At 42.6% G+C, this 27,964-nt stretch overlaps 2 protein-coding genes across 5 annotated transcripts in view; one reads left to right on the top strand and one right to left on the bottom strand.

Moving 5' to 3' along the window:
* gckr (glucokinase (hexokinase 4) regulator) overlaps window positions 1–22,739 on the top strand; it is a 31,778-nt gene extending 9,039 nt beyond the window's left edge. Inside the window, exons 14-21 of one of the 4 annotated variants that reach the window (XR_014918283.1) lie at window positions 1,328–1,424; window positions 1,497–1,606; window positions 2,832–2,915; window positions 3,234–3,374; window positions 3,638–3,772; window positions 5,978–6,099; window positions 6,394–6,530; window positions 21,901–22,739. Coding sequence is in view for 3 of the 4 variants with exons in the window: in XM_085449830.1 (XP_085305956.1) it covers window positions 1,328–1,424; window positions 1,497–1,606; window positions 2,832–2,915; window positions 3,234–3,374; window positions 3,638–3,772; window positions 5,978–6,087; window positions 6,394–6,397 (681 nt within the window). In the remaining variant the exon portion in view is untranslated. The other 3 variants (XM_085449830.1, XM_085449829.1, XM_085449831.1) reach the window with 3 other exon arrangements.
* Window positions 8,879–23,311, bottom strand: rp1l1a (rp1 like 1a). Its single transcript, XM_085448788.1, has 7 exons — window positions 23,078–23,311; window positions 21,884–22,282; window positions 21,546–21,789; window positions 16,691–21,435; window positions 13,201–14,169; window positions 12,091–13,104; window positions 8,879–11,345 (listed from the first exon to the last, which is right to left on the bottom strand). Exons 1-7 carry the CDS (start codon window positions 23,309–23,311, stop codon window positions 10,920–10,922), a joined length of 8,031 nt encoding a protein of 2,676 aa, XP_085304914.1. The 3' UTR covers window positions 8,879–10,919.
* Window positions 23,312–27,964: the final 4,653 nt, after the last annotated feature.

Here is a 27,964-nt window from a genome sequence, read left to right on the forward strand (position 1 = left end):
CTTTGTGTCCCCCTCGGAATAATGTAAAAAAAATGAGCAAGATTAATGTAGAAAACAGAGAAAAATAACATATTTATAAAGCATTACAGCTAGCAAGTGCATGCTGAGGTGCCTGTTGCCACAAATTTAGCTAGCAGGTAGTACAAGGGGTTATTGTCTCTGACTAGTTCTGACTTACACTTGATTTCCTAGCATCCCAGCCTCAGTGGATCCCCAGGATCTTACAAGACCGAACTTATGGCTCCAGATGTTTTTCTACTAACATTTATGACCAGATCACCACCAAGTCATAAATGTGTATTAGCAAAATAATCTGAATGCAAGGAACAGAGCCAAACTTAGCCTGCATCATCTGACATCCTTCTACACATTCAACTGGAAAATGTGATATAGCCATACTGCTACAGTTTTGCAAACTGTGTGAATCATTAAGTCTTATTAAAGGACCCAAAATCCAAGATACAGGAGGCAAGGAGGCAGTCCAAGAGAACAAACGTTGAATTCAATTTATTTTATTTCAGTTTAAAGGGCCAAATCACAAAAACAGTCACCTCAAGGCGGTTTATATTGTAAGGTAAAGACGCTACACTAATACAGAGAAAAACCCAACAATCTGATGTCCCTCTTTGCACAAGCACTTGGCGACAGTGGGAAGGAAAAAGTCCCTTTTAAGAGGAAGAAACTTCCAGAAGAATCACAAGAATATCACAATGGAAAAAAAGGGGAAACATACTATTAGTAGACACCCCGTCAAAGAGAGGCGTGTCCTATTACACTAATTAGGGCAACAGGACACAGGGTGGAAACTATCAGGGAAGAGTGAAAGTCGGAAATGAGGGAAAAGGGAGGAAGTCGAACTGACTTAAATAGATAAAGATTAACCTTGAACAAATAAATACTAAGACATGACAGTGACAGACATGGATAACACACAGAGAACCAAAAACTAGAATACATACTAAAATAAAAAAGATTCAAAGCCTCTACAAGCAAAACACCCCAAAGTTCTCTGAAGTGTAAAAACAGTAAAACTGAAACTCAAATATTGACTAAGAATACAACCCCCCCCCAAAACAGTTGAACCATGGCACGCCTCGGTGAACAGCTTTCCACAGCTGTTATTGCTGCACGCCACCTTCCAACCCACCTCCAGCTCAGCTCCACATCTTCTGTCATCGTTGCCGTTCTGTTCTGTGCTGAGGCCACGCTGCCCTTTGCTTTCATTATAAACATGTGACAGGGCAGAGAGATGCTAATACCAGTCTTCTTCTTCTTCAGTGGTCCTGGCTATACCATAGTTTTCTCTGAAACTATGTCTTTCCTGTAGGGCCCCAAGTTCTCCATAGCACATGAGGACTTCCTACATCTGATCCTGCCGTGTCTTACTGATACGGACACTGTGCTGCTAATCTACACGCACTCCGGTGAGACGGCGCTTTGTTTGTAACTTGGATTTTTTCCAGAGCAGCAAGTGTTTTGACAGCCTCTCTCCACAGATGACGCCACTGAAGTGGGTAACATGGCCCGCAGAGTGAGAGAAAAGACGCCCAACCTCCATGCTGTTTATCACCAGGCTGATGGAGACACAGCAGCTTCTTTACAACAAGTAGATGTCTGAAGTTTTGGAGCTGCAATATTATTGTCTGATCTTTATGGAGTCACAATTAGAGACAGAGAGGATCTAGCTAAACTAATAACACACAAACTGCACTGTTATTCACATGTCCAGCCCAAACTAAGTGTCATTTTAAAAAATAAGCTGTATTTTTCATTTTGGCAGTGACTTGACAATCACTCAGCCTACAGCGAGGTCTGTGATCACACGTTAATCTTGAATCGTGTTTCACGCACAGTGCTGACTGATGGATTTTACAAACATGCACACTGCTGTGCGCACTGCATGTATGAACACCTGTTCAAGGTTTAACTGCATTGCTTTGACATTAGCATGAGCCAAGATGTTGTAAGACCTTGGGGGTCTTAGCATAACAACCTCCATCAGCTACAAAACTATTTCAGTTCATCAGTATTTTGGCATTTAAAAATATGAATTTCATTTCATTAGCCATTTTGTTTCAGGTTATGTACTGCTGCACTCAAAGCCCTCTTTAAAATATGTTTATAGACTGTTAAATCAGTTGTTCCCTCAGTAATTACAGGTTTTCCATGCCCTGAGGTATCACAACAAATTCTTTCTCATCTGTCAACGGAACAACATCCCGAAGTGCTCTGTTGCAAACTTGGGATGTGCCAGTGACAGCTGTTGCTAGAGGCATTATGTGTTCAGGTTCTCTTTTCTTTCCATTTCCAATTTGGGAACATCTGAGGAACACCTGGATGAAATTTCAGTACATCTTTGATCTCAAACCTGTACTTTAACCTTGAATGTCTCAGGAGTTCCTTGAGGGAATGTTTTGGATGGACTACAACTGGTAGTTTCTCTTTCCCAGTGTAAAAAAGATTAGTTTAAAGTCAGGTCTGTGGTAGTAAATCTACCAATTTAAATGAACTCTATGAATTCTGCCAGGAAGACTGATCAAATATTAAGCCAGAAGCTGATGGTTACCAAAAGGGCCTGGTCGTGGTTCAGCTTACTGTGGGACATTGGTGGGTTTGTATTGTATACAAACGTCTGACTAAGTTCTTCCAGCCTGAACCATGAGTGATCATGAATGTGTCTGGGTATAGTGTAGTCAGATGGTGTCTGGCTACAATTGTGTCTTATATGAAAATCAGATAACATATTAGCATTAACTGATACAAAAATCAAGGTTCACAACCTTTTATAACAACTGTACTTGGGTATTAATGTGGGTATCTTTTCTTTGCAGGACGACATCAAAAAACTGTGTTTATCTACACTAAAGATAACTTGGCCTCAAGAAGCACTTGTTTCAGGGACCTTGCAGCATATGGTACAGTATACACACACACTTTGACACACATTAGCCCAACAACTCACTGAAGCATGAGAAATAATATAATATTAAATGCTCTGCCTCTGCCATTATATTTCTGCCACCTTCTTTCCTTAGAGACGTTTGCACCCATATAAAGAGATAAATACAGTGTAAGGATGGAGTGTCAAAAAAAGTAGTCTTTATTGATTCTCAATTTTTCTTGCTTCTGTAGATCTTATTTTGGATGGCAGGTTATTTTCTTTAATGTTTCCTCTCAGTGTGGTTTTTATAAATGCAGGGGAAGGAAAATCAATAACTTTTCTGTGTGAGCAGCGGGAGCTGTCCACCAAGCTGGTGCTGAACGCTGTGAGCACTGGAGCTCATGTCTTAAAGGGGAAGATATACCAGAACCACATGATTGACCTGCAGGTCACCAACACTAAACTGTACCGCAGGGCCACGCGTTTACTCCAGGTACTGTGATGTAAAACGCTAACAAAGCTTAAACACTGCATTACAGGGTGTATTGTTTGTGCTCCGTCCTTTTCATGATTACTGACTACAATTTTCACACTATGCCCTTTTTTTTAGTAACCAATAAACAACATGATGGGAACCCACAGGGCAAAGTGTTTTTGTTTTTTTAAATAAGTCCATCTGTGCAGCACATTCAGCAAAGAAGACTATAACTTACTAGAACTTAGAGGTAAATTAAGGCTTAATCATTCTATTTTCAGAAGCTTTCTACATGTCCAGAGGAAAAATGTGAGGAAGCTCTTTTAAAGGCAATCTACCGAGTAGACATGCTGACACTGGAGATGACATCCTCTGACATCACCACACACACGTGCTTTGCCAGAAACAGCACCAAGGTAAAGAGGTGATGTGCATGTTGCTGACAGATCCATACCAGAAACCCGATTTTAAAAACGGTTTCTTCTTGTCATTACCTCTTTCAGTTATACGTAAGTGCTTTAAAAAGCTTTACAAACATATGTTGAAACACATTTTAGAATTTAAAAACAACCGCTTTTTAAAATAATATTATTTTGACACATTAGCCTATAGCTGTGAAAACTACTATATTGCTGTTCATTGGTTCTGTGTAAGAGGTTGGAGGTTTTTATCAAAGTTCTTATAATCAAGAGGGTCTCAGGCTGTGATAGTTTTCTCTTGGGATTACATCACATTCACTTTTACTCATTTTACTCCATTTCAGAGGGGAAGTGCCAACTGCTCAGAATCAGAATCAGAATCAGAATGGGTTTATTGCCAGATGTTGAGGTTTACAACATTAGGAAATTGCTGCGGTGCTTCAGTGCAGACAATAAGAATTAAAGTGCTATGTAGAAAGAAAGATATGTGCATGAGATATACATGAGATATACATGAGAATAAGAATTATGAGTGCTACGTAGAAAGATATATACATGAGTGCAGGTGGTGATCAGTGCCAGACATGAAATGATGCAGTGACACAGCGTAGGGTCATGTGTTAGTGGCGGGGACAGTCATATGGTTATTGTTCATGTGTCCGACAGCAGAGGGGAAGAAACTGTTCTTATGGCGAGAGGTTCTGGTGCGAATGGACCGGAGCCTCCTGCCTGAGGGGAGCAGGTCAAACAGACTGTGTCCAGGGTGAGAAGGGTCAGCTGAGATCCGGGCTGCACGCCGCAGTGTCCTGGAGGTGTACAGGTCCTGCAGAGATGGGAGTCTGCAGCCAATCACCTTCTCAGCAGAGCGCACAACACGCTGCAGTCTCTGTTTGTCCCTGATAGTGGCTCCAGCGTACCACACGGTGATGGAGGAGGTGAGGATGGACTCGATGATTGCAGTGTAGAATTGCATCATCGTCCGTGTTGGCAGGTTGAATTTCTTCAGCTGCCTCAGGAAGTACATCCTCTGCTGGGCTTTCTTAATGACGGAGGTGATGGTGGGCTCCCACTTCAGGTCCTGGGTGATGGTGGTACCCAGGAAGCGGAATGAGTCCACAGAGGTGATGGGGGTGTCAGTCAGGATGATGGGGGGGAGTGGAGCTGTGTGCTTCCTGAAGTCCACAATAATCTCCACTGTCTTCTGGGCATTCAGCACCAGGTTGTTGTGGCTGCACCAGGACACCAGACGTTCAACCTCCCTCCTGTAGGCAGACTCATCCCCGTCCGAGATGAGCCCAATGACGGTGGTGTCATCTGCGAACTTGATTAGCTTGACAGACTGGTGGGTGGAGGTGCAGCAGTTGGTGTACAGGGAGAAGAGCAGAGGAGAAAGAACACAGCCCTGAGGGGAGCCGGTGCTGATGGTCCGGGAGTCCGAGACATTCTTCCCCAGCCTCACGTGCTGCTTCCTGTCCGTCAGGAAGTCAGTGATCCACCGGCAGATGGGATCAGGCACATTCATCTGGGAAAGCTTGCCTCGGAGATGGTCTGGAAGGATGGTGTTGAAGGCAGAGCTGAAGTCCACAAACAGGATCCTGGCGTAGGTTCCTGGGGAGTCCAGATGCTGCAGGATGAAGTGTAGGGCCATGTTGATGGCGTCATCTACAGACCTGTTGGCTCTATATGCAAACTGCAGGGGGTCCAGGAGGGGGGCTGTGAGGGTCTTGAGATGGGAGAGAACTAGGCGCTCAAAAGACTTCATGACCACAGATGTCAGAGCCACGGGTCTGTAGTCATTTAGTCCAGTGATCCTAGGTTTCTTGGGGACAGGGATTATGGTAGAGGACTTGAAGCAGGCAGGCACATGACATGCCTGCAGTGAGGAGTTGAAGATGCCAGAAAACACAGAACCGCCCTTTCCTGTGTCTGGTTCTGCTGGAAGCTTCTTCCTGTTAAAAGGGAGTTTTTCCTTCCCACTGTCGCTGAGCGCTTGCTAGTAGGGGTTTGTCTCACTGTTGTTGTTTTGTTGTGATTTTGCAGTATATAAATAAAAGTGAATTAAATTGAATAAATTACTTTATGTAGAATGACCCACATGGTTGAAGAAAAATCTGGTTTCTGGTACGGAAATCACATAAAGAGCTGAATAACTGAAGAGAGAGGAACTAAACGGCTGTATCATGTTGTCTCCCTCTTTTTAAGGTGGTCCCTCTGGCTTTGGTCATTTTACTTACCGGTTGGTCACTGGTGGAGGCGGAGTCACATTTGAAGCAGCAGCCAATTGTTAGGGAAGCCGTGGCTCAGTGGATGTGGTAACGGAGGCCGTTAAGTTAAAATCTTACATACAAAACACAAATTTGAGCACTTTTATCTCACTCTTAAATGAACATACTTCTGTTTTAATTTAATGTGATTGAAATAAAATAAGTAAATTAAAAAAAAGTGTGTTTTCTAAGATAATGAAAGTTTTAGCCTTTTTGACTCAAATTCACTAAACTATGTTAGAAAGCCTGACACTCTATGTTCTGTAAGTGTTTTCTGGAATTTAAAGGCTCAGCAGGATCTGTCCGTGTGATGTAAGTCAATCTCAATCCCTCTTTTGCTCAACTTACTCACAGGTAGGGGATTAGCGTGGTTTATGTGTGAGTATCTTGAGAGAGAGGTTGAACAGCTTTGGAACTCCACTGGAGGAGAGCCAAACACAGCGGCGAAGCCGAGAGAGAAGGAGGTCCCAAGAAGATGAAGTGCACATCAGGTCTGGATCAGAAAGCGTTAGGACACAATTCTCAGCATTTCTGTTTGCCACCTATAAAATCACAGTGATTTTACTTCATAAACCATTTATTACTTACACTACTGGCTGTTTGATTTTGTAGCATGATGTTAACAAGTGCAGGAAAAAATGGAAGTAAAGGGCCTGAGATCATTGCACTTTATTATGTGTAAGACTAAAGCCGGGAAGTGATTAGCGTAGCTTAATAACCTGAAAGTAGAAGGACACATCTTGCTCTCTCTCATTTCTTGGGTTTCGATCTATACACAGAAACAAATTTGTTACACAATCAAAGTGTCTAATTGTCTCTAAACCGCTACTAGTGGAAGTTCCTAGCCATGCTAGCTGTTTCTTTCTGGTTAGATGCCATGCTAACCTAAGCTAATCACCATGTAACTAGACTTATTAATGTAAGTTTGCGTTTCAGTACTCTAAAGCTGGGCATTTTAACATGGTGGTCTGTGGGTATAACTCACTTTTGGAGCAACCTCAAGTGGCCATTAGAGGAACTGACATTTTTAGACATTTCACTGCATTTAACAATCATTTACAGATGAGGACAGAATTATTAAACAAATCAGGGCCTTGTGCTGGCCAGTCAGTCACATTCACTTAGGTCTTCTGGGGCAGTTTTTCACACACACCACAAGATCTGATATCTCCGTGTTGGCGTTGTCCCAACATCATAATAACAATAGTCCCAGATCAACATCGCAACTAACCAATATGTCTGAGCATTCAATTATCTTTAGTCAAGAAGTTAACTAATGCTATTAAAAAGTATCATTAGCAAACCAACTTTAGTAACCTAAATTTGGCTAAGAGGAAACCAAACTTGATAATATATTCATTATATCAATAAAATTAATAAAGAAAACACTTCAAATTCTTACCATTTGTCTGACAAGAAAGTTTTATATAAAGAAGGGTATTTTTCTTCTTTTTTTATCCACATTGCGAAGCTATGACAACATGATTGCTTAGTTGCAATGTTGATCCTGGAACGAGGTTAACACACCAAAACAGGCATGTTAGATACACTGTTCTTCACCAGAAGCAACATATGTTTTGGGTTATGGTCATGTTGGAAAATAAAGTGATGACCCAAACACAGTTTTGCTGCTGACTGCTTGAGGTTTTCTTTAAAAATCTTCACATATCCTTTCTCCTTCATGATTCTTTCCACCTTGACAAGATTCCCAGTTCCAGACACACTGAAGGATCCCAACATCATAATACTCTCACCACCGTGTTTCACTGTGGGGATTGCGGTGTTATTGGGTTATACAGCACGAAACTAATAAGTGCCTGCCGGACACGTGGGGATTGGTTGATCAAATGAACGCTGGTATTTTCTGTTGAGAAGAGCGGAAACTTGTCAGTGTGGACATCGCACTCCTATAGGCTCCACTCAACAAGAACTTACGAGAGGCAGCGAAGACCGGATTATGAATAAGCGCCAAGAAGACAGGTACTTCGTGTGGGTTATGCTTACATTTGAGTACCAGTCATGATCAGACAGCAACAAGTTGACGAAGTTGAGAATTTCTGCTACCTAGGTAGCATTATCTCAAACGACGATGTCTCCGATCGAGATGTCTGTTCCAGGATTGGCATGGTGTCTGGAGTTACAGCACATCTGGAACTCAACTTTACTGAACACGCCGATCAAGATTCATCTGTTCAACTCCATTGCTATCCCAATCACCCTCTACGTTAGCGAGACATGGCAATCAAGAAATGCAACAATCCGTCAGCTGAACGTGCTCCAACAACGTGGCCTCCGGCAAATTCTGGGACCGGATAATGAACAAAGAGGTGCTACAAAGAGCAGACATGCTTCCCCTAGCCGATATTGTTGCTCAACGTTGATTTCGGTTTGCAGCAAAATTCCTTTGCCTACTCCTTCACCGGCCAGCCAAAGTCGCCATGACATGGTTTCCACATAGAGGGAAACGCAAAAGAGGAGGTCCTAAGACCACCTGGTGCCGGACCATAATAGATGATCTGGAGCATGCCAGCATTAACTTGGATGAAGCCGAAGCAATAGCAGCTGATCAACAACAATGGACATCAATAGCTGGCCGATGCGCTGCATGGTGTAGGAGAAACTAAAGACTAAAGAAAAGACCACTCTCCAATCTTTCTTTAAACATAATCAATGTTTCTATGACCAAAGAGCTCTAGTTTCATTTCATCTGACTAATAGACGTACTTCCACGATACATGCTTGCATAACTGACTTGGAGTTTCAGCTCCATCAAACACTGCTGAGTTACAGAAATGTGTCCAGATTATTATAGAACATTTGGAGAATTACCATTCAGTGCATTTATTTTATTTCTGTCAGTATCATTACATTCATATAATCATTTGCTCTAAGTACATGATGTTCACTTTGTGATGCTTAAGATTAGTGGACGGACAGACAGACCAGTAACAGCATAGGCACACACACCTTCTTGGTGCCACAAAATAGGAGGCTTTTGTCAAACTAAGCAGTAAGAGATAAGCGCCTCATTCTCACTGTACTGAGCACACACTGACCGTGTGCAGTGTCCCTGCTCTAATATACAGTTGAAGAGTAAGCCTGAAGCCTTTACCAGCAGCTTTGACTCATTCCAGCTTGTTTAACAGGCTTTGTGAGTCTAATGGAGAGCCACTAACTTAAGTGTGATCTCCTCCTCTGTTTGTGTCGATCATCCTCTATGTAACCATGGATACAATAAGGCATCAGTAACACGCTTCACGCTGTTGTTCCACATGGCTGGTGTGCAAACTCCGCCAGTATCTACAGCATGTAACACACACCTAAGGAGACTCCTTTACCAAAGCAGCAGAGAAAGGTTTACATCAACCTTAAAGTCAGGCTGTCGTCTCCTAAAATTTCCTGCAGCTACATGCTGCACACTGTTTCTCCTGGGACAAAAAGCATTTATGGTATGATCACAGTAATAGGATTACATAAATACAGTGAGGTACAGCACAGTTAAAACACATTCTAACTGTCAAGAATTCAAAGATAATACATTGTTATTAAAGTACAGTATGTATTATTTGAAGGTACCTGAAAATAGAATACTTTGACATTTTGAAAAATACAGCTGTTTACTTTCTTGCTAAGAATTGACTAAGAAAACATTTATATATGCAAGCTAAATGCTAAATGAATACAAAGTTGGGAGTTAATGAGCTTTGTTTAACTTAACACTGGAAGAAAAAGGAAACTGTGAGCTAGCTTTGTTTAGAGGACAATAAAAATGACATTAGTTTATTAGACACTCTAAAGGTCAGTAATTAGCTATGCTAAGCTAAGCTAATTCTAGCTTTTAAGTGTGTACGCTTGATAGTGCTGATAAGTCTTCATACTAGCTCAGCAAGAAAGCAAACAAGCCTATTTTTCAAAAAAAAGATTCTAATGTAATCACATTACAGACTTGTATAGGTTTAAACAATTGATTTAACAGGTTAAAGATTTAAACAAGTAGTTAAATAATAGGTAAGCTAGGAAATAACCTTTTTTTAAATCTCCACGACAATGACATTTTATGACTTCCTTTGTACACTTAATGACAAGTTTTGACAACTAAATATATATATAATGAAGACATGGTTTGAAGAGCAGTAGAGTAGAATAGTTTGGGGTTTTTCCGTAGCTGCAGCGGCAGAGACCACCCTCACTAACTTCTGATGCACACCCAGTCACTTTGTTTTATAAGCAGGGTGAAATATGACAAAAACCCCACAAGTTATAAAAGACCTTCAAGGATTACTTCTAGTATGTTTTTCAGGGTAAAAAAATCAAAGCAAGCTGGGTGACCAAAACCCTGAGAATCCAGCACTGACTCAATGATACAGCTCCAAGAAATAATCGCAGAACTGAACCGATAACCCAAGTAAATACAACTGCCACGGCTGAGCAAACGTGTAGTAAATATAAAAAGCTATTCCATTCAATACAGCAATAAATCTGTCCACTGAGCACAAAACTGAGTTCTGATAAGTCACCCATAGATACCAAGTGTTAGTTTTTCAAAAATATATTCTCATATGCCTTCTTACATACAGTTAACTTCAAAAATATACACAGATCCATTATAAACACAATAAATGTACGATAGACTGGTTTCAAGTTTCATTTTGCTTTTGTAACATAAATCAGTTTTGTTCCTCCTAAACAAGATCTGGATTAATAAAGTGCTTCAAGTTTTTAAGTGAGTCTTTAAACCTATAAAAATGCCTATGTTGATCCAGTGTAGTCCCAGGAAGAGCAAATTATGTTTTTAAAACTATGTCACTAAGTTGGGGATTCACCTGGCGAATAGTCTTTGAAAGTGTCCTGAGGTGTATCCAAAAACTGTCCAGTTTGTCTTAACCCTCTTTCGGTTTGAGTTGCTTGACCTTGGCTGGTGACCGGCTCCTTCTCTGGCCATTGCTACCACCTGTGGATATGCTGTCAGCCGTTTTGGACACTTCAGTGGAGTCCACAGGATTTTGTGGGGACTCAGCGTCGATGTCCTCCAATGAGCCAGGCTGGGACTCCACTGAGGTTCTGGTGAACTGATGCAGAAGAGCACCATCCTCTCCTTTGCTTCCATTTGCCTTATCCTCTTCCTCTAGCTTGAACTCTTTAACAGCATCTTCCTCCTCATCTTTGTCTTCTCCACTCTCTTCCTTCTCCTCCGATCCCGATTTGTCAGCAGTGGTGTCGCTTGAACGTTTGCTATCTATGTCCGAGTCTTCCGCGTCTGCCTCCTCTCCCTCGGTCATGCAGGCAGCTGGAATCGCGTCCTGCCCCTGTAGGGTTAAATGAGATAACAATAAATGATTTCTGAGCAGTTTTAATTAGATGAATTGGGCATTAGAGTGCTGTAATTACATCTACAAGATGCTTACATAGTACCACCAAATTAATGTGTGAGATTAAAATGAGTTAATCAGTGCAGGGAGGTGCCAGTAAATAATATCACCAAACTGATCCTTAACTGGTTTCAGCTTCCGATGGAGGCAAAAATACACAGTTTAAAAGTATTTTTAACATGTTGAAGCTTTTTTTGTAACTGGCAAAAGCAGCATAAGTCCATCAGCGGAAGCTTCATGTTGGTGCCAAACAAAACAGATTTGTTCAGGCGCTCTAATTGGATGGCGAGATTATCTTTTCCCACAGGCTTAGAATTAGTGGTGAGGATGCAATAGGTCAGATTCCTCTTTAAGGAACAGCGCAGTTTGTTGTTCAGGGACTCAGTGGTGTTTTGTATTCACTTTGTATTCTGTATTCACTTGTATTGGATTGATACAATAATTTGCGGTACTGCACGGCACTAAAGGGGAGTCAAAATTAAGCTGGAGAGTCAGTCTGATCATGTTTGTTGGCCTATTTGACATCTTTAATCAATGCGGTTAAACTTCCATGAGTGCAGTGCTGTTTTACTAACATGAAAGTGACTGTCCTTTAAAAGAAAAAAAAGAAAACAATGCTATCCTTTGTGTTATACATAATAATTACTGAATAAACTTCAGTAAAAACATGGTTTACATTTACCTGTGGCGAGGTTCTTTCCTTTTCAGATGCCTCCCCTTCCTGTTCCTCACTCGATTCACCCTCTCCTGTGTTGTCTTCCTCGTCATCTTCACCCTCTGCTGACGCACTGTCCCTCTCTGCAACCTCCTTTGACAATGTCGACTTTTCATTTTCTGTCGTTTCTGCGGCACTATCCTCCCCCTCTTCCACACTTTCACCCTCGGTGGGTTTTTCTTTATCGTCTACTCTCTCATCACTCTCTTCATTTTCTGGGGTTTCTCCTTTGCCCACTGACGCCTCTTTTACTGTGTCTTGGTCGCTTGTCTCCTCTTCTTCGCCAGTTCCTGTGTCTCCCTCATTTTCCTCTGTTTCATCTTCTCCCATCTCTTCTTCATCCTCTCCTGTTTGCTCCTCTCCCTCCTCCTCTTGGTCACTCTCATCCTCGTTTCTGGTACACTTACACTGATGTTCTTCATCCTCCCCTCCAGTTTCTGATGTCTCATCTTCTCTCACTTCTTCACCACTTGTTCCTTCTTCTTCCTCCTCCTCTTTGCTTGCATCACTTTCCTCATTTTCCTCCTGTTCATCTTCTGTCTCCTCTTCTTCCCTTGCTTTACCGTCATCGTTTTCTTTTTCAGCCTCTTCATCTTCCTCTGCAATCGTCTCCTCTAAAACAACAACAGCTCTGATGTCCTCTTTGGTTTCCTCGTCTTCCTCTTCCTCCTGGACTACGTCTAAATTCCTCCCATCGTCGTCTACAGCCGCCTGGCTTTCGTCTTCCACTGCCGCAGGCTGCGGCACGGTTGCAGGGGCTGGGCTTTTCTTCAGCTGAAGTATCTTAAGTAGGTCAAAGTCCTTCATCACCGGTGCTTCAGCCGCTAGCGGGTTGATTTTGAAAGGCCGTGCAGCCATTTTCTTGCGAACACAAGCTTCGCATGGACAGTATTCGTCGTCACTTCGCTGGTCGCTGAACTCCCCCGTCATCTCTCCGTCGCTGAGGGACTCGCTGGTCTTCACTGACTGTTTCTTCATAATCTAAAAAGACAAACAAACAAACAAAAATTAAATCCAACAATTTATGTCATCCAAGCAGTATCCTCTGCTATGAAGACAGTTTTGTGGTAGATTTACCTTCAACATCTGACGTCTCTTCTCTGTTGTAGTGGACTCTCTGGAGAGATGTGTTCCTTGTGGCGGCCGAGGTGACCTACCACCTCTCCCCGCTCGACCCTGAATCTTCCTCATTTCACGTTCAATACTGCCCTGGATGCGTCGGCTCACCTCATCCCTCAGCTCGCATATCATGGTGTCCAGGATGTGACTGTCATCTAGATCCCATCGAACTTTGAACTCTGCCACTGCATTAATGTAGTGGACCATAAACTGTTTTTCAAGCTTCTTCAGAAGGTGAAGTACCCACACTGGGTCAGGGTCTTGGGATGGTCTTTTGGCCAAAGATGCTCGAAGAACAGTTGGGGGTGTGCCTGTACTAGAGTCTTCCAATGTCTCGTGCTCATTATCGGTGGGAGATTTGGAACTGTCTTTGGCAGAGGTCTTGTCTGATGACTCTGAGGGTTTGGAGCTTTCGCTTTTTTGAGGAGCTTCTTCACTTTGCACTGGTTCCTCTGCTGTGTCTGCCTTAGCTTGGTCTGTGAATGTTTCCTTGTGTTCTGTCTCAATATCTGTATCTCCTGCCATTTCATTTCCCTCTTCCTCCTCTTCTACGATGTTCTCTGCTACCTCGTGTGCTTGTAGAGATTCTCTCTCTTTTGGAGGTGTCTCATCTCCTCCTTGATTGCCATTTTCCTTCCCTGAACCTGCAGAGCCACTGCTCATATCCACCCCAGATGAGGACCTTGGTGGTGTCACCTGCTCTGGGCTACTGTTCTTGTTCTCCTTTGTCTCCTTGGCTTGGATGTTCCCAGGCTCAGTGAGCCACAGGGAATGAAGGATAGCCATTATGTCTTCATACTGCTGGCTGCGACCCTTCTGTACATCACAGCCAGGGCCCAATGAAGGCTCAATGAGCTGGAGCTGGGCCAAACAGTCCAAAAGACCCCTGGCTGATGTGCTTAGTCGGCGTCCATAAACCGGAGACACCTAAGATCAAAAAGAAAACATTCAGAGAATGTAGAATATGTTCAATGCAGGAATTATAGTCAAATTCAAATAATTACAACTGGTTAAAAAGGAATTTCAAAATCCTGAAATTAACTGAGCAGAATTTTAGGATTTCTAGATTTAACATCTAAGATCTGCAGGGACACAGGTTGCCTGTTTAGGACTGAAGGTAGTTTATGTTAACATCCACCTCTTTTCATGTCATTTTCACATATTCGTCATCAGACGATCGTGGCTCAAGAGTTGGGAGCTCGCCTTGTAATCGGAAGGTTGCCGGTTCGAGCCCCGGCTTGGACAGTCTTGGTCGTTGTGTCCTTGGGCAAGACACTTCACCCGTTGCCTACTGGTGGCGCCAGTGTCCGGCAGCCTCGCCTCTGTCAGTGCGCCCCAGGGTGGCTGTGGCTACAAAAAGTAGCTTGCCATCACCAGTGTGTGAATGTGTGTGTGAATGGGTGGATGACTGGATATGTAAAGCGCTTTGGGGTCCTTAGGGACTAGTAAAGCGCTATATAAATACAGGCCATTTACCATTTATTTGGCATATCTAACCCAAAACGTATAACTTCTAAATTTGAAAATTTGCATGTTAATTATGTAGGGTCAAATGGATCATGAACATGGTACATTTCCTAGCAAGTCAAGTACTTTTGGTTGCTCACTTGCTCACAAGTGATTGCCACAAACTTGGCAGTTTTATTCCAGATGCCTCTGGTGATGCAACTTTCAGAGGTGGGACCAAGTCATTGTTTTGCAAGTCTCAAGTAAGTCTCAAGTCTTTATCCTCAAGTCTCAAGTCAAGTCTCAAGTCTTTATCCTCAAGTCTCAAGTCAAGTCTCAAGTAATGTCAGGCAAGTCAGAGTCGAGTCTCAAGTCACTGGTGTAAAAGTCCGAGTCAAGTCACAAGTCTGAAACTTTGAATTTCAAGTCCTTTCGAGTCTTTAAAAAAAAAAAAAAACGAAAAAATAATGTTGCAGTTATGCTAAATGTAAATATTAGACCATGTAATTTTAAATCTGTGTTTTTCTCAACACATGACAAAATAGTGAACTTAGAAAATATACACAAGTTGTGAAATTGCACCTCTTTAAAATGCAGCTCAATTAAACCTAGCTCCAAGAATAATTTTCACCGACAGTTCTGAGATAAGCTGCATGTTATTCTTGGATGCGGTTGTAGGACCGGCTTTAAAATCGCATGACAAAAATATCATACACATTAAAAAAAAACTGTATCACCAACGTAGCCTGGACAACATTTGCTAGTTAGATGAAGTCAGCTATCTCATCTTAGCATATTTATATGCATATTTATAATCATACGGTTCTTGGAGTGAGCGCATACACTCATGAAGTTTAGTAACTTCAGGTCACTGCAACAAGCCCAGGTACAGTTTACCGCCAGATGGGTGCAGGACCTTGAAATGCACCGTGTAGAACGAAAGACCATCGTACGTATCATAAGTTTACCAGTCTCACAAATTGTCGTCATAAATACACATTCCTTAACCGTTTATTAATATAACCTTTGAGCTCAACGGTAATTAATTAGCAGTGGAAATAATTTCTGGTACCCATCACAGAAATGTAGCAGTGACAATAATACTGTATGCTGTAATCGTACTGGGCAATTAGTGATACAAAAAACCTGTTTTATCCTGTGAATAAAAGTATATGTTTTTGTCAATGTACCATAATAACAGAAGCGAAACGCAATATTGTGTCAGGACAATTCACTATTTATGCACAATAAATAAAGGAGCATAGCGCGACAATTTCTGTTCAGCGCCAGACTTGCTTGTAACCTATATCACTAATTATGTTATGAAAATGACGTATTAACTACTAAAAAACACTGACCTTCGTGTAAATGCTTGGAGCAGACTAACCTGTGAGCTGGAGTGTTCTGGGACGTTATATTTGATCTTTGAATGGCTGCAATCCAGGCCATCCGTCGCCTCTTTGTTACTTCGGAAACATGGCTGAACAATTTCTCTTCAACGACGTAATCCGATAACAACCGATCTCTTTACCCGTCGGCTTCCCGTGGCTGTCATGCGACCGGCTATTGCAGTTAATGATACAACAGCTTCTTGACATTTTTGTGTTTCTTTTTATCGCTGTGTAACTGATTTTAATTGAAAGCCGCTAGTACCGCTTGCCACGAGTTCCCAGAATCCTTTGCGGTTCTACCCGTGAATGACGTCACATTTTCAATCTCTATATAATATGCATGTTAAATTTTATATTTGGGGTAAAATATCAAGTCTTTTCAAGTAAACCGGTTCAAGTCCAATTCAAGTCCCAAGTCATTGGTGTAAAAGTCCAAGTCAAGTCACAAGTCTTAGAACATTTTTTCAAGTCAAGTCTAAAGTCATAAAATTAATGACTCGAGTCTGACTCGAGTCCAAGTCATGTGACTCAAGTCCACACCTCTGGCAACTTTTTATCTATAGCTCTGTATAGCAGAATAATTTTCTGTCACAAAAAAGTAACTGGCTTACCTCGGGCATACTCCTACATCGACCCAGAGAAGAACTTAGAAGAACTTTCATCACAGCTGCAGAAGACTGCCAGCTTCTAGGCAGAGCCTCACTTTGTAATAGTAGAGCACTAGGGCGACCAGAAGTCCCCTCTGCATCTCCTGAAGTTGGATCTGAGCCCTTCTCCTCCTGTGCTATCTCACATTTAGCTTCATCTTCTTTCTCTTCATCCTCTTCAGGGTCACCTTTTTCCTCCAATTCTAACTTCTCACCTTCAGGACTCTCCTGTGCTAACTCTCCTCCAGGCATCTCTTCCATTTCCTTTGGCGTCAGCTCTTCCTCATTAAACTCATTGCCAAGTGCTAGCATGCTGCTGTTAGCAGGAATACTTCGCAGCCAGTCACTAACAACCTCACTGGGGGACGTGTTGGGCAAACAGGCAGGTGTCAGTTCCTCTCTTTTATCCATCTGATTGCTGCGTCTTTGACACATTCCACTTTTCTTGCTCTTGGACTTGTCACTGGACTTACTGGCTTTAGATTGTCGGCTGCATGGGCGTGCTGCAGCCATTGTTTCCTTTAGCAAGTCAGCAGCAGACAGAGATTGAGACAAAGTGCTTTCACTGCATGTCTCTACTTTGCTGTGTAAGGGACAAGGGCTTGAGGACTTGATAGGGGTTCCTTTCTTCAGAGAGCTGGCCATTTTGACACTACCACAATCGCTCCCTGTGCTAAATCTGGACTTACATTCGACCTGATCTTTTTCTTTACTCTGATCTGAAGCTAAATCTGCCGACTCAGCCCTGAGGCAACAGGGACTTTGGGAGGAGATTACTTTACTGTATGCAGTGTCTTCTTCCTGTTTGGCCTCACTAGCTGCTCTAGGGTTTCTTTGATTTTCCGTGCCATTATTTTCTGAGTTTCCAGGAACTGTTTTTGCTGTTGTGTTTGCAGAGGATTTTATCTGGACTTTCGCACCTGCTAATGACATTGCAGATGAGTTCCTGCTGTTGCTACCATTTGTCACCGGAGCAGACTTCACATTTTCTGTTTCACTGCCATTTCCAAGTTTGGTCGAGCTAGCATTAGCATGTTTTTCTTTAGACTTACAGTTGCAAGAAGACTTGTTAGACCTGCTGCTTCTGACTGAAATTGTACTTGCTGCTTTTTCTGTCTTTTGCAATCCATTTTCTTCACCTGATGGAGTTTCAATAGTTGGGATATCCACTGCTGAACCCCTCCTCCTGCCAGTACTGTTGGATTTTTGAGAAACGGTGGACCCCGTTATCTCCACATCCTCCTTCATGGTGGAAACCTCTGGGCTTTTTGGGAGACTGGGAGTTGAGGTCTTTGCCTGGCCCTCGTCATTGCTCTCAGCACTTCTGTGAACACAGACGCTAGACTTCCCACTGTCTGAGGCAGATGTTTCTTCAGGTAACCCAAGAGAGACCGATTCTGTTGAGTTCTGACTCAAAGGATGGTCTGTGCCTCCTGATGACACTGCGCTGCCTGCTCGCTCAGAAACATTCTCACTTTTCACCTTGAGCTTCACCTCTTTATCCTTGTTCTCCTTTTCCGTTTTTGCCTCATCAAATTCTGAAGTGGCTCCACAGCAGCATCTGGATTTGCCAGATTTAGCAGAGCCCGCGGAGTGAACTGACAAGACACTGGGCCCTCTTGTGTCTCCAGCATCAGAGCCATTCAACAACTGCTGCACAGGAGACTTACAACTTTTGGTGGATGCGGCTGAAGCATCGGGAGAGCGCATCCGCGGCGAACGTGTTCGCTTAGGTGAGAGAGTTTGGACATTAGATTTAATTTTTGGTGCACTCTCATTTGTTACCTTTTTGTCTCCATCCGCTGTTTCAATAATAGAAATATCAGTTTTTCCATTACAATTTGACTTTTGAGACACTGTAGATGAAACATTTGATCTTCCTGATGCAGCACTTGGTGCTCTCTCATTCGTCACATTTTCCTCGTCATCAACTGTAGGCGTTTTAATGGTGACAACATTTGCACTTGAATTTGATTTATGAGAAATGTTGGACCTTACTGAAGATTTTGACTTGGCAGACATGACACTTTCCACCCTCTCCTGATTCTCTTTAGCTTCACTTGGAACTGGAGATGCAGTTGTGTGATTTGACTTCTGGGACTTGGAGGACTTGGCACTAGGGGCTCTGTCCACCATGTCATCTCCCTCTATCTTTGTACTGTGAGACTTTGCAGAGGAAGCTGACTTATGGGATAAAATACTAGCAGTTCGCTTCTCAGCTTTTTCTGTTTTGTGTACTATTTCGGAGTCTGATTCTGTGTTTTGATTACTGTCAGATTCATGAGATTTGGAGGACTCTGCACTGGGTGTCCTCTCATTATTTACCAGATTGTTCTTTTTTTCTTCAGCTTCATCTGCTGTCTTTGAGCTTGAACATGTCACCATTTCATTGCCATCACATTTAGACCTGAACGACTCTGTAGACTTAGCAGACTTGTTCGATTTAACTGACGTGCCAGACATTTGACTTGGTGCCCTTTCTTCTCCCTCTCCCCCAGGCTCTGAGGCTTTAGTGGACTTATGGGATTTAATAGACTTTGCAGACAGGTTGGACTTTGATGACATTGCACTTGTTGGTCTTTCCTCTACCTCTGTTTCTGTTCCTTTTCCAGTTACCTTTATGGTAGCTTCAACTGCTGTCGCTTTTACACAGTTACTGCAAGTCGACCTCTGAGATATGCTGGACTTTACAGAAATATTTGAGTTTTTTGATCTAGCACTATCAGGTCTTTCAGCCTTTTCAGCCTTTGCAGACACATTTGACTTCACAGAGAGGCTACTGGGAGCTCTGTTGTTTGGGTCATGCTCTTCTACAGCTGGATTGTCACTTTGGGATGTGCCTTTAGCTCCTGACTGACAGGTGGAGTTACGAGACTTGACTGATGCATCAGTCTGAGCTGAAACACAAGATTTGGCTGACAAGGAGCTGACTGCTCTTTCTACAGTGTTCTCGCTGACTGCTGTCTCCCTTGAACTGATATCAGGAGCTTCACTTGTGTGTTCAGACTTGCTGGACTTTGCAGACTGATTTGACACTACGCTGAAGCTTCTCTTGTCCTCTTTTTTTGCACGAATATCAGTGCTGCCCTTACAGCCAGAGTTGTGTGATCTATTGGACCTGTGGCTTGTAGCTGAAGTAGCACTGGGAGCCCTTTCTTTCTCTTTTTGTGTTGCCTGAGGACTGGATGTTCTAGACATGGCACTGGATACTTTGCCCTCCAAGATATTTGGTGTGGCAGAGAGGCGTCCATTATTGGTGAGGTTGGTTTTGTTGGATTGGGTAGAAACATCTGAGGCAGCATCATCACTGTTAGGAAGGGGAGAGGCTTGGTTGGAACGATTGGTTCTCTGTGATTCCCTGCCACCGGAAACAGAATCGACCTTGCGTTTGCAGCCCCCGCAATTCGGACACACGCTGGAAGTCGCTGACTTTTGAGAGCTTGCTGAGAGTCCTGTGTGATTTGACAAGTCACTTACAGCCCTCTTTATCCCTTCATCATCATCACAGGCCCCTCCTTCCTCTGATTCTGACATCCTGGTTACGCTTATTTTAGATGTGTTGCAAGGGACTTGATCTACCTCATCTGGGCCAGCTGAGCAAGCGGCAGCTCCTCCACAGAGACAGGAAGAGGCTGCAGACACTGCCCTGCTTCCTAGCTCTTCCTGCTCCTTGTGTTTGGTAGAGTGGAAAGAATTGGCTGAGACGTCATTTATTGGCTTTTCGTGCAGTTGAGTTTCAGGGGTTGGGGACGGTTCATTGCTATGGTAACACCGTGAGATGCTTGGTGGCAGATCATCGTCCTCATCATCTTCATCTTCTTTCAACGACTGAAGGACATGTGAGGAGCTGCTGACTGCTGATGGCGGGCGATCTTCTTCGTCTTCAGCTGACTTTCTTCTGAGTGGTTGAAGGTTACTGTCCGCGACAACCACTTCACTTCGACTGCAACACCGGCTCACCTTGTGTACCTCAATATGGGTGTCCCCATCCTGCTCTACCTCTAATCTGTGCTCAACCTGCTCGGTTACACACATTTCCTCCTGGACCAGTTTGCTCTGCTCTGAACCTGAGCCACCCCCGCAGCTGGAGAGCCGTGCTCTGCAGCGCACCACCCTTCTTGAATTGCACGATGAGGAAGAGCTAGAAGAGTGCGTATGTCTCATCATACTGTGGGTGTGGCTGGGTGCATGTGGGGGTGGAACAGGAGCTGATTTATGGCTGTGTGCAGGGTTTTCCCATAAGTCGTAATGCTGTTCATGCCTCTGATGGCAACACGGGCAGCGGTTCCCTTCCAACTCGCACTGCAGCGGCTGGCTGGAATAGTCCACACCGTACTGATCAAAGGATGTTGAATCAGGGTCAGAACAACTTTCTGACTGGCCCTGCTGGAGATAATGAGGCTGAGCCTGACTTAGAGGGCAACATTCATTGCTCAGAGATGGAGATTTTTTAATTTGAGTGGACCACTGGAGGGTCTCGTCATTCTGGAGGTGAAAACGCACCCTCATCTCCACCGAGAGGCTGCCATCTTTATTTACCAGAACACGCTTTTCAATGTCATCATTCATAATGGCTGGCTTTCCCTGGGGGCATGCAGTGACACCATTGCCATATGACTTTTCAGAGGAAAAAGAGAAACGTGCCGAGCGGTTTGAGGAATCAGAACGAGGGTGAATGATGCTCTTTTTGGTTTCCAGACCAAAGTTAACTGAAGGAAAAGAGAAAAGTACAATATTTAAACAAAATGTATTCCCTCTTTTTCTTGTACCTTTTAAAACTTGTCTGTTGTTAACTTGCCCAGTTGTCTAAAAAACTCACCATTTTTCTTGCTTTCATGTCCTTCGCTGTACTCACTGGCTCTGGATTGAGCTCCATGAGGTGGGGACCTTATTCCTTGAGTAGCAGGGGATCGTGCCCCATTTCCAGGAGTCCGGGGACCCAGACCAGGGAGTTTCTCTTCTGAAGTTTTCCTAATAAAGTTTATCAGCAAGGGGCTGAAGGCTTCCCGGCCAACACATACCAGAACACCTGGACAAGTCATCAGGCTTTGAATGCTGTCAATCTGGAAACAATTCACTAGAGTCAACAGTTTTCACTAAAATGAGCAACCTTTGCAAAGTTTTACTATGCAAATTCAAATAAATATAACTTTTTACCCTGCGTCCCTCTACAGTGTAGATCTTGCGGACATGAAACTGCATCACTTCGGACACCTCATCTAAAAAAGCTCTCAGGCTCCTGGCTGTCCTTCTGCTCAGGACCACGCTCCTCCTCATCCCCGGTTCGCTGTTCTTCACGAGCAAGATCCGTCGCTGTCTGTAAGGCATATGCAAATGGCCAGGTGGTGTTGCGGATGACGTTTCAGGCCTCTGGGGCCTCCGGTTGTGATGGTACCAGATGCCTGAGTGTTTGTTGACCAGCTCCATGTTTACTGGCTTCGCCTGGCGTCGGTCAGAGCAGAGGTAGCAGCCACCATCCTGGAGCTGCTCCAGGTGTTTGATGGTGTGAGTGCCACGAGGGGTGGTCACAGTCCGCACACCAAATGGCAGCGGCACCTGTGGACAAATTGTACATAAATATCAAATGTGACTGTTAATCTGTCTCTATCTCGTATCCATGTATTGCTCTCCCTACATTGTATAAAGCACTGCTGATCAGGACAAGCGCCGTTTTAGCCACTTAACATCCACCCTAGATGACCCATCTAGGGTTTGTTAAATATCCACCCCATTTTGTAGGATTTTCAGTTGTTTCGAACATGTAATGACAAAATAATTGGGATTTAATTTGAAGTCAACAGTTCCTGAAAAATTGCTTATTTATCATGTGGCTAAAGCAAAACCCAACCATAACCTTTGATTAGCGTGGATGTTAAGAGGTGAAAAGACCTGCATCAGTAAAGTCAAAGCCACATACAGCATGCCGCACCTTATATCTTAGTGGGCCAGATGAGTGAAAGTATTTGATAAATGTATAAAATGAAAGAAAATGTTGTGGTAGTTCATTGCTCAGACTGTCCTGTAATTATAAAGCATAACATTTTTGTTAATTGACAGAAAATGTCTGTTCTTGTGTTTTTGTTTTGTTTTTTACACTGTGATATTACTTTTGTGTCATATGGATGGCCACGAGAGAGGTCTTTATCAGTAGGAAATGCTTAAATACAGTTAAAAGTCTAAAATTTATACATTTATATCCTACTTCACATTTTGCAAAGCTGTCCAAGGGTCATATTGGAGTCTTTTACTCTTCAGTTCTAGTCCCCAGGCCTAATGTTTGACACCCCTGACCTATATGCATGCATCTAAGCATTCAGCTTCAAAAGAAGTCTCTACTACAGTTCATCTAACCTTTTGAGAAAGGTCGTCCAGCAGGGCGTCAAAGCATTTGAAGCTGCGCTTGTGGATGGCCATCCTGACGCCCCCAAACTGGCTGTCACCACTTTTGTAGAATGTGATCCGTTTGGCTGGGGTGGTTGAGCTCACGTGAGCGGGGCGCGAGTTGGAAGGGGGCGGGGCAGGGATGGGGAAGACATGTTTAAATGGGGGCCGGGGGTTCCACAGCCCTGTCTGGACCGAATGCATGCTGTGGTCTCACATACACCTGGGAAACACACAAAGATAAGAACATGTTTATTTTTTTCTGCAGGTTTCTGTTTATTTTTCTGATCCCGTGCGTGCTAATCACACTCACAAGAAGAACAAGTCTTAATCAGGATGATTAATGGAGGATTTAGGACAGGACATCCGCTGAAAGGACTAGCTGACATTGGTGGGAAAAACCTTCTGTATCGTTTACAACTAAATTCTAATAATAAGCTGTCACTTTTCCAGCTGCTGAGGTGAATGTCTTGTTTCTGTAATGATTTTCTAGAAAAAGACATTTACCTGGATTCCCTCAAAATATTCTGTGCAGTCCCCCCCTGATCATTGATGATCATTGATCAGTTTCAATTTGTTTTTTGAATAAGAACTGCAAATCCTACAAAAGTTCAACAAAAACAAGCCACATACTTTACTGTGAATTAACAAGATAAACTGTAGACAAATGCTATATTTACATGGATGTTAAAGGCGGAGCTTCGCACAGGGAGCTATTTTTATTAGTGTGGCCTAGGACACGTATAGAAATCCTGTTTGGAACAGACGTAAAAAGTTTCTGCCCTGCTTCTGGAAAGGCAGCATCAATCAGCTTACATAACATATGCTGAGTATTTCAAACATTTAGCTTTTTTCTCTAGTTTTACAACACATGGATGAACATAGATGAACACTGCAAATAACTACTTGTTAGTTTTGAGTTTTGATGGGTTTCAGGTCTGTATCGACACACATATTAGCTTATATAATAGTTATAAAAACCACAAGCTAATTTCACGTGTATGTTGAGAGATCTGCTGTGGTGACCCTTAAATCCTTCAGTATCAAGACAAATATCACTTTTTCTACTCAGTGCATGTGGTCACAATGTGCCTCTTGATTGTTTCCTGTTATGTCTTCTGATGGGCTTAGCAGGCTTTTAAGTCTCACGAGGCCAAATCAGTGTTGACACTGCTTCTTAATGCCTCTTTAGCTCAGTCTTTCCTAATAACATTACATCAAACATATCATTTAAAATTCTATGAAGGGCACAGTTAACCCAACATTTAGGGACATGTTAAACAGGTTTTCAGTGTAGAACAGCATAAATAAAACTGACTGTAACGTTTATTTTACACTTGAAACTAACTCAGTCGATCTCATATAACTTATTCTGGCTTTCTTCTGAAATGGACAACAAAGTTGCTTTTGATGTGCAACATGAAAAGCAACCACTGAAGCTGTGGGAAGGTGATTATGCTGTGGGACTAAAGGAAGGTCTCAGGCTTACAGCTATGCTGATGTCCATGTGCACTAAGCAAGTTTTTCCAGCAAAGAGGCAAGTTAATCCAAGCAAATGTTAGCTTAGAGCTTTCAGACACTTAAACACATTCAGTTAGTGTTTCATTATCACCCTCTGCTTCTTTCTCACTGACATTCAAGATTTAATGGAATCAATATATCAGATTTTAGAAGTGGAATAAAGGAATATTTTCACTTTCTGTTAATCTCATCTAGTTTCTTCAGTGCTATTTTTAGACTTAATGAATTACAAATACTTCTTAAAAACTATTTTTTTTAGAAGCACACCAACAGTCCCAGTTTATATATGACAAACAAAGCTTAAAGTTCTCACATTTAAGCAGAATAAATGACTCATCTGTTAAATGAAAAGCTGTGGACGGACTGCTCGATGGACTGATCATTTCATATCTAACACACAGATTTTTCTTTCCAATACAAAACTCTGACTCACATATATTAGCCTTTAACACATTACACTGAAGCAAACCATTAACAGATAACAGCATTGTAGGTTTAAGCCTTTTCAACATAAAGCTCTATTATTTTCCCATGAAAGCATTATTATAGCAGATTTAATGTTTTTGCTCGTTTAGAATCTTTTTCAAATGATTTGAAGATGCTTACCGTTGTCGTAAAAGAACAGGAGAATGACTGCTGCCACTAATTAACAACCACTTTTTCCATGCCATATGTATTAGTTGCACTACTCACATATTCGGGAAGCATGGTCCAAAGAGGTATGGAAAAGCTGAAGAGAAATTTGTGGATATCTAGTCAGACCAGGAGACTGGTTTGCAGTAATTGTGCAAGTGTGTATGGTGGCGATCCCCGAGTGTACATATAAAGCAGAGTCCCTGATTCCACTCTCCAGCTCTCAGGGTAAAATGGCAGATGGACAAGAGGAGGGAGGAAGGGAGTGGGGGTGGAGAGAGGAGAACTGAGGAGATAGGAGAAGACAGGAGGGGTGAGGCTAAGGATAGAATGAAAAGCCTGCTTAAGAACCTCTGTGTGTGTGTGGGAGAAGGAGGGGTTGCTATGGTGAGGCCAAGACGTTAATAAGGCAAGTGATGCTCTTATGCATGCCGCACCTGAGCAGCAGAAGACACATATGCTAATTTGTAGTTGTGAGGTTGAATTATTGAGATTGAATAGAAATATTAATAGGCAAGTGGCAAATACATCAAAGATGTTTAGATTGTTAGTGAAATTATAATTTGAATCATGTCAACATGAAAGTTACAGGACGCCGAAGGACAAAGTTAGGTAGATAAAGTCTTAAAAAAAGTCTGACTTAGATAAAGTCAGATAAAGGCAGTCGGTTTTCACATTCTGGTTGCAGAGTTGGTGCAGAGGCCACAGGTTTTAGCACATATAACGGCCTCTATCTGTGTCTTCCTCACACACAGGGATCTAGTTGGAGGATTGTAATTACACACAGCCTGTCTAACAGCAGGGTTCCTCCTGTCTAGAAACCCCTGAAACCACCAACTGCTGCCCTGGCAAAAAAAACCAACCCTCTAATACTACAGACAGAGTAGCAGTAAATCTGTAATGAGACAATCACGACCAGCTGATTGTCTCAGTCTGGCAAAGCACCATCTCACAAAGCCAGAAGGGGAAAGAGCAGCAGCAAGCCCTAGCACAAAACCAGCACCAGAGACAACAGTTGTGGCATTGATCAGGCTGGACACAGCATGAAAGGAGGAGCTGAAGGGCAAGGTGGGTTGCACAGCAGCTTGCAGAAAGAAAAAAAAAGTATTTGTCTAGTAGGTATTCTAAATGATAAATATGAATGTTGTGTATTGCTTTCCCAGTGTGGGTAAGCGGATGGCATATTATTTATATCCACAGTTCTTATTCCATTATCTTTTCTTTTAGTGGGATTAACGGTCTATATCTGTACCTAAAGAACACGTCCAAACTTAACAAGCTCTTTAGCTGCTATTGGCTCCGATAATTTCAACAGCCTGTTGCCAGCTTTTTCATATTTTAAGTTTTTTATTATCTGGAAAAGAACTGCCCACTGTGGTCGGGAGATGGTACTGACACGAACGATGAGGGTGAACAAAACAGTGAGCGAAAAGAGGCTCACACAAACATGCATATAAAGCGTGTTAGAGACAGAGTGTTAATTATTTGCGGATTCATAAGTGACGCTGGCCACATTACAGGTCATTTTAGCTGCTGTTTGCATATGAATATGATTGGAGCACATTCAAATATCGCACTGGTGGAAAAGACTTTCACTAAAGACACTTGATGTTCCAGGTTATGGTTGCCTAGGTAATCCTCTAATGTATTTACTATTAGATCACCAAGCTTAATCACCCCCATAGAACCTTATAGCATTGGCATATGTATAAATGTATACACATATTGTTTTCTTCTTGTCATAGGTGGGTATTTGGGTGTTAAAATACTATATGTATACTTATGATGCCAGCATATAGCAGGACAAGGATTATAGTTATTACTTAAAGTATTGTTATAAATACTATTAGCATTTATTTTATCCCATCCTTTAGTTGATCAGTGAGGCAACATGGTTAAGCGTCCTCACACAGTGGGTCTTTGCACCAACACGTTCTCATCCCAAAGTGTAACATACCGACGCTATGTGACAAATCCTCAGTATGTTACGCTTTCAGTCACCACATCCGTCTGTACGTTACGCGTTCGGAAACGTGAGAACCTTTTGGAATGAATCAACACATGTACATTTATTTTACTTTCTCATCATTAATAGCTCTGGAAAACACTATCTAATATGATTAAGACTGTGTTTATCATTAGGATTAAGGTTAGGGTTAGGGCTGGAATACAAGGCTGGAATGTGTGTTACTGCCGGGAGTCTATTGGATTGCATCCACAATCCGGCGCGTATCACAGGGACTCGGAAAGTTACCTTTCGTGTTCCTATGGGACGCCTTGGGACGTGACAAATCGGCGGTATGTTGCACATTGGGAATGAGAATGGCCCCCTTTGCACACTGTTCCTACTAAACTCCTGTTCCGATGATTGTTTTTCTGTTAGTGTTGCTGTTGTAAGTCTGCGATTTCCTTGTTCTGGATATGTCCTATTTAGCTGCTGACCTGATTTGTTTATAATAATAATTTAAAGAAAACATGCATGTGGTCAAGCTAACGTCATCAACAACAACCTCAATCACTTATTATTTTCAAAACACTCTTCCCCAGCTGACACTGTGGAGCGTAAGATGTGTATACATGAGCCAACAGGTGCCATGTAAACCCCACGATACCCTTTGAATGGCAGCCACATCACGTTTATACACAAGCAGAAAAGAAATTAAGCAAGAGACAACCCCCCAAAACAAACAAACAAACAAACAA

This window comes from Copadichromis virginalis, linkage group LG23 (assembly GCF_057382275.1).
Source record: "Copadichromis virginalis isolate Kocher_CV1m ecotype Utaka linkage group LG23, C_Virginalis_male_GT1.1, whole genome shotgun sequence".
NCBI lineage: Eukaryota > Metazoa > Chordata > Actinopteri > Cichliformes > Cichlidae > Copadichromis > Copadichromis virginalis.

What these genes read in the sequence shown, in the direction of transcription:
- rp1l1a (XM_085448788.1), bottom strand. Translation starts at nt 23,311, where the DNA reads ATGCATTCGGTCCAGACAGGGCTGTGGAACCCCCGGCCCCCATTTAAA. An exon ending in TGGACGACCTTTCTCAAAAG is followed by an intron (nt 22,283 to 23,077) that starts GTTAGATGAACT and finishes ATTTGTCCACAG; the next exon opens with GTGCCGCTGCCATTTGGTGT. An exon ending in GATGTAGGAGTATGCCCGAG is followed by an intron (nt 14,170 to 16,690) that starts GTAAGCCAGTTA and finishes TTTTGATCTTAG; the next exon opens with GTGTCTCCGGTTTATGGACG.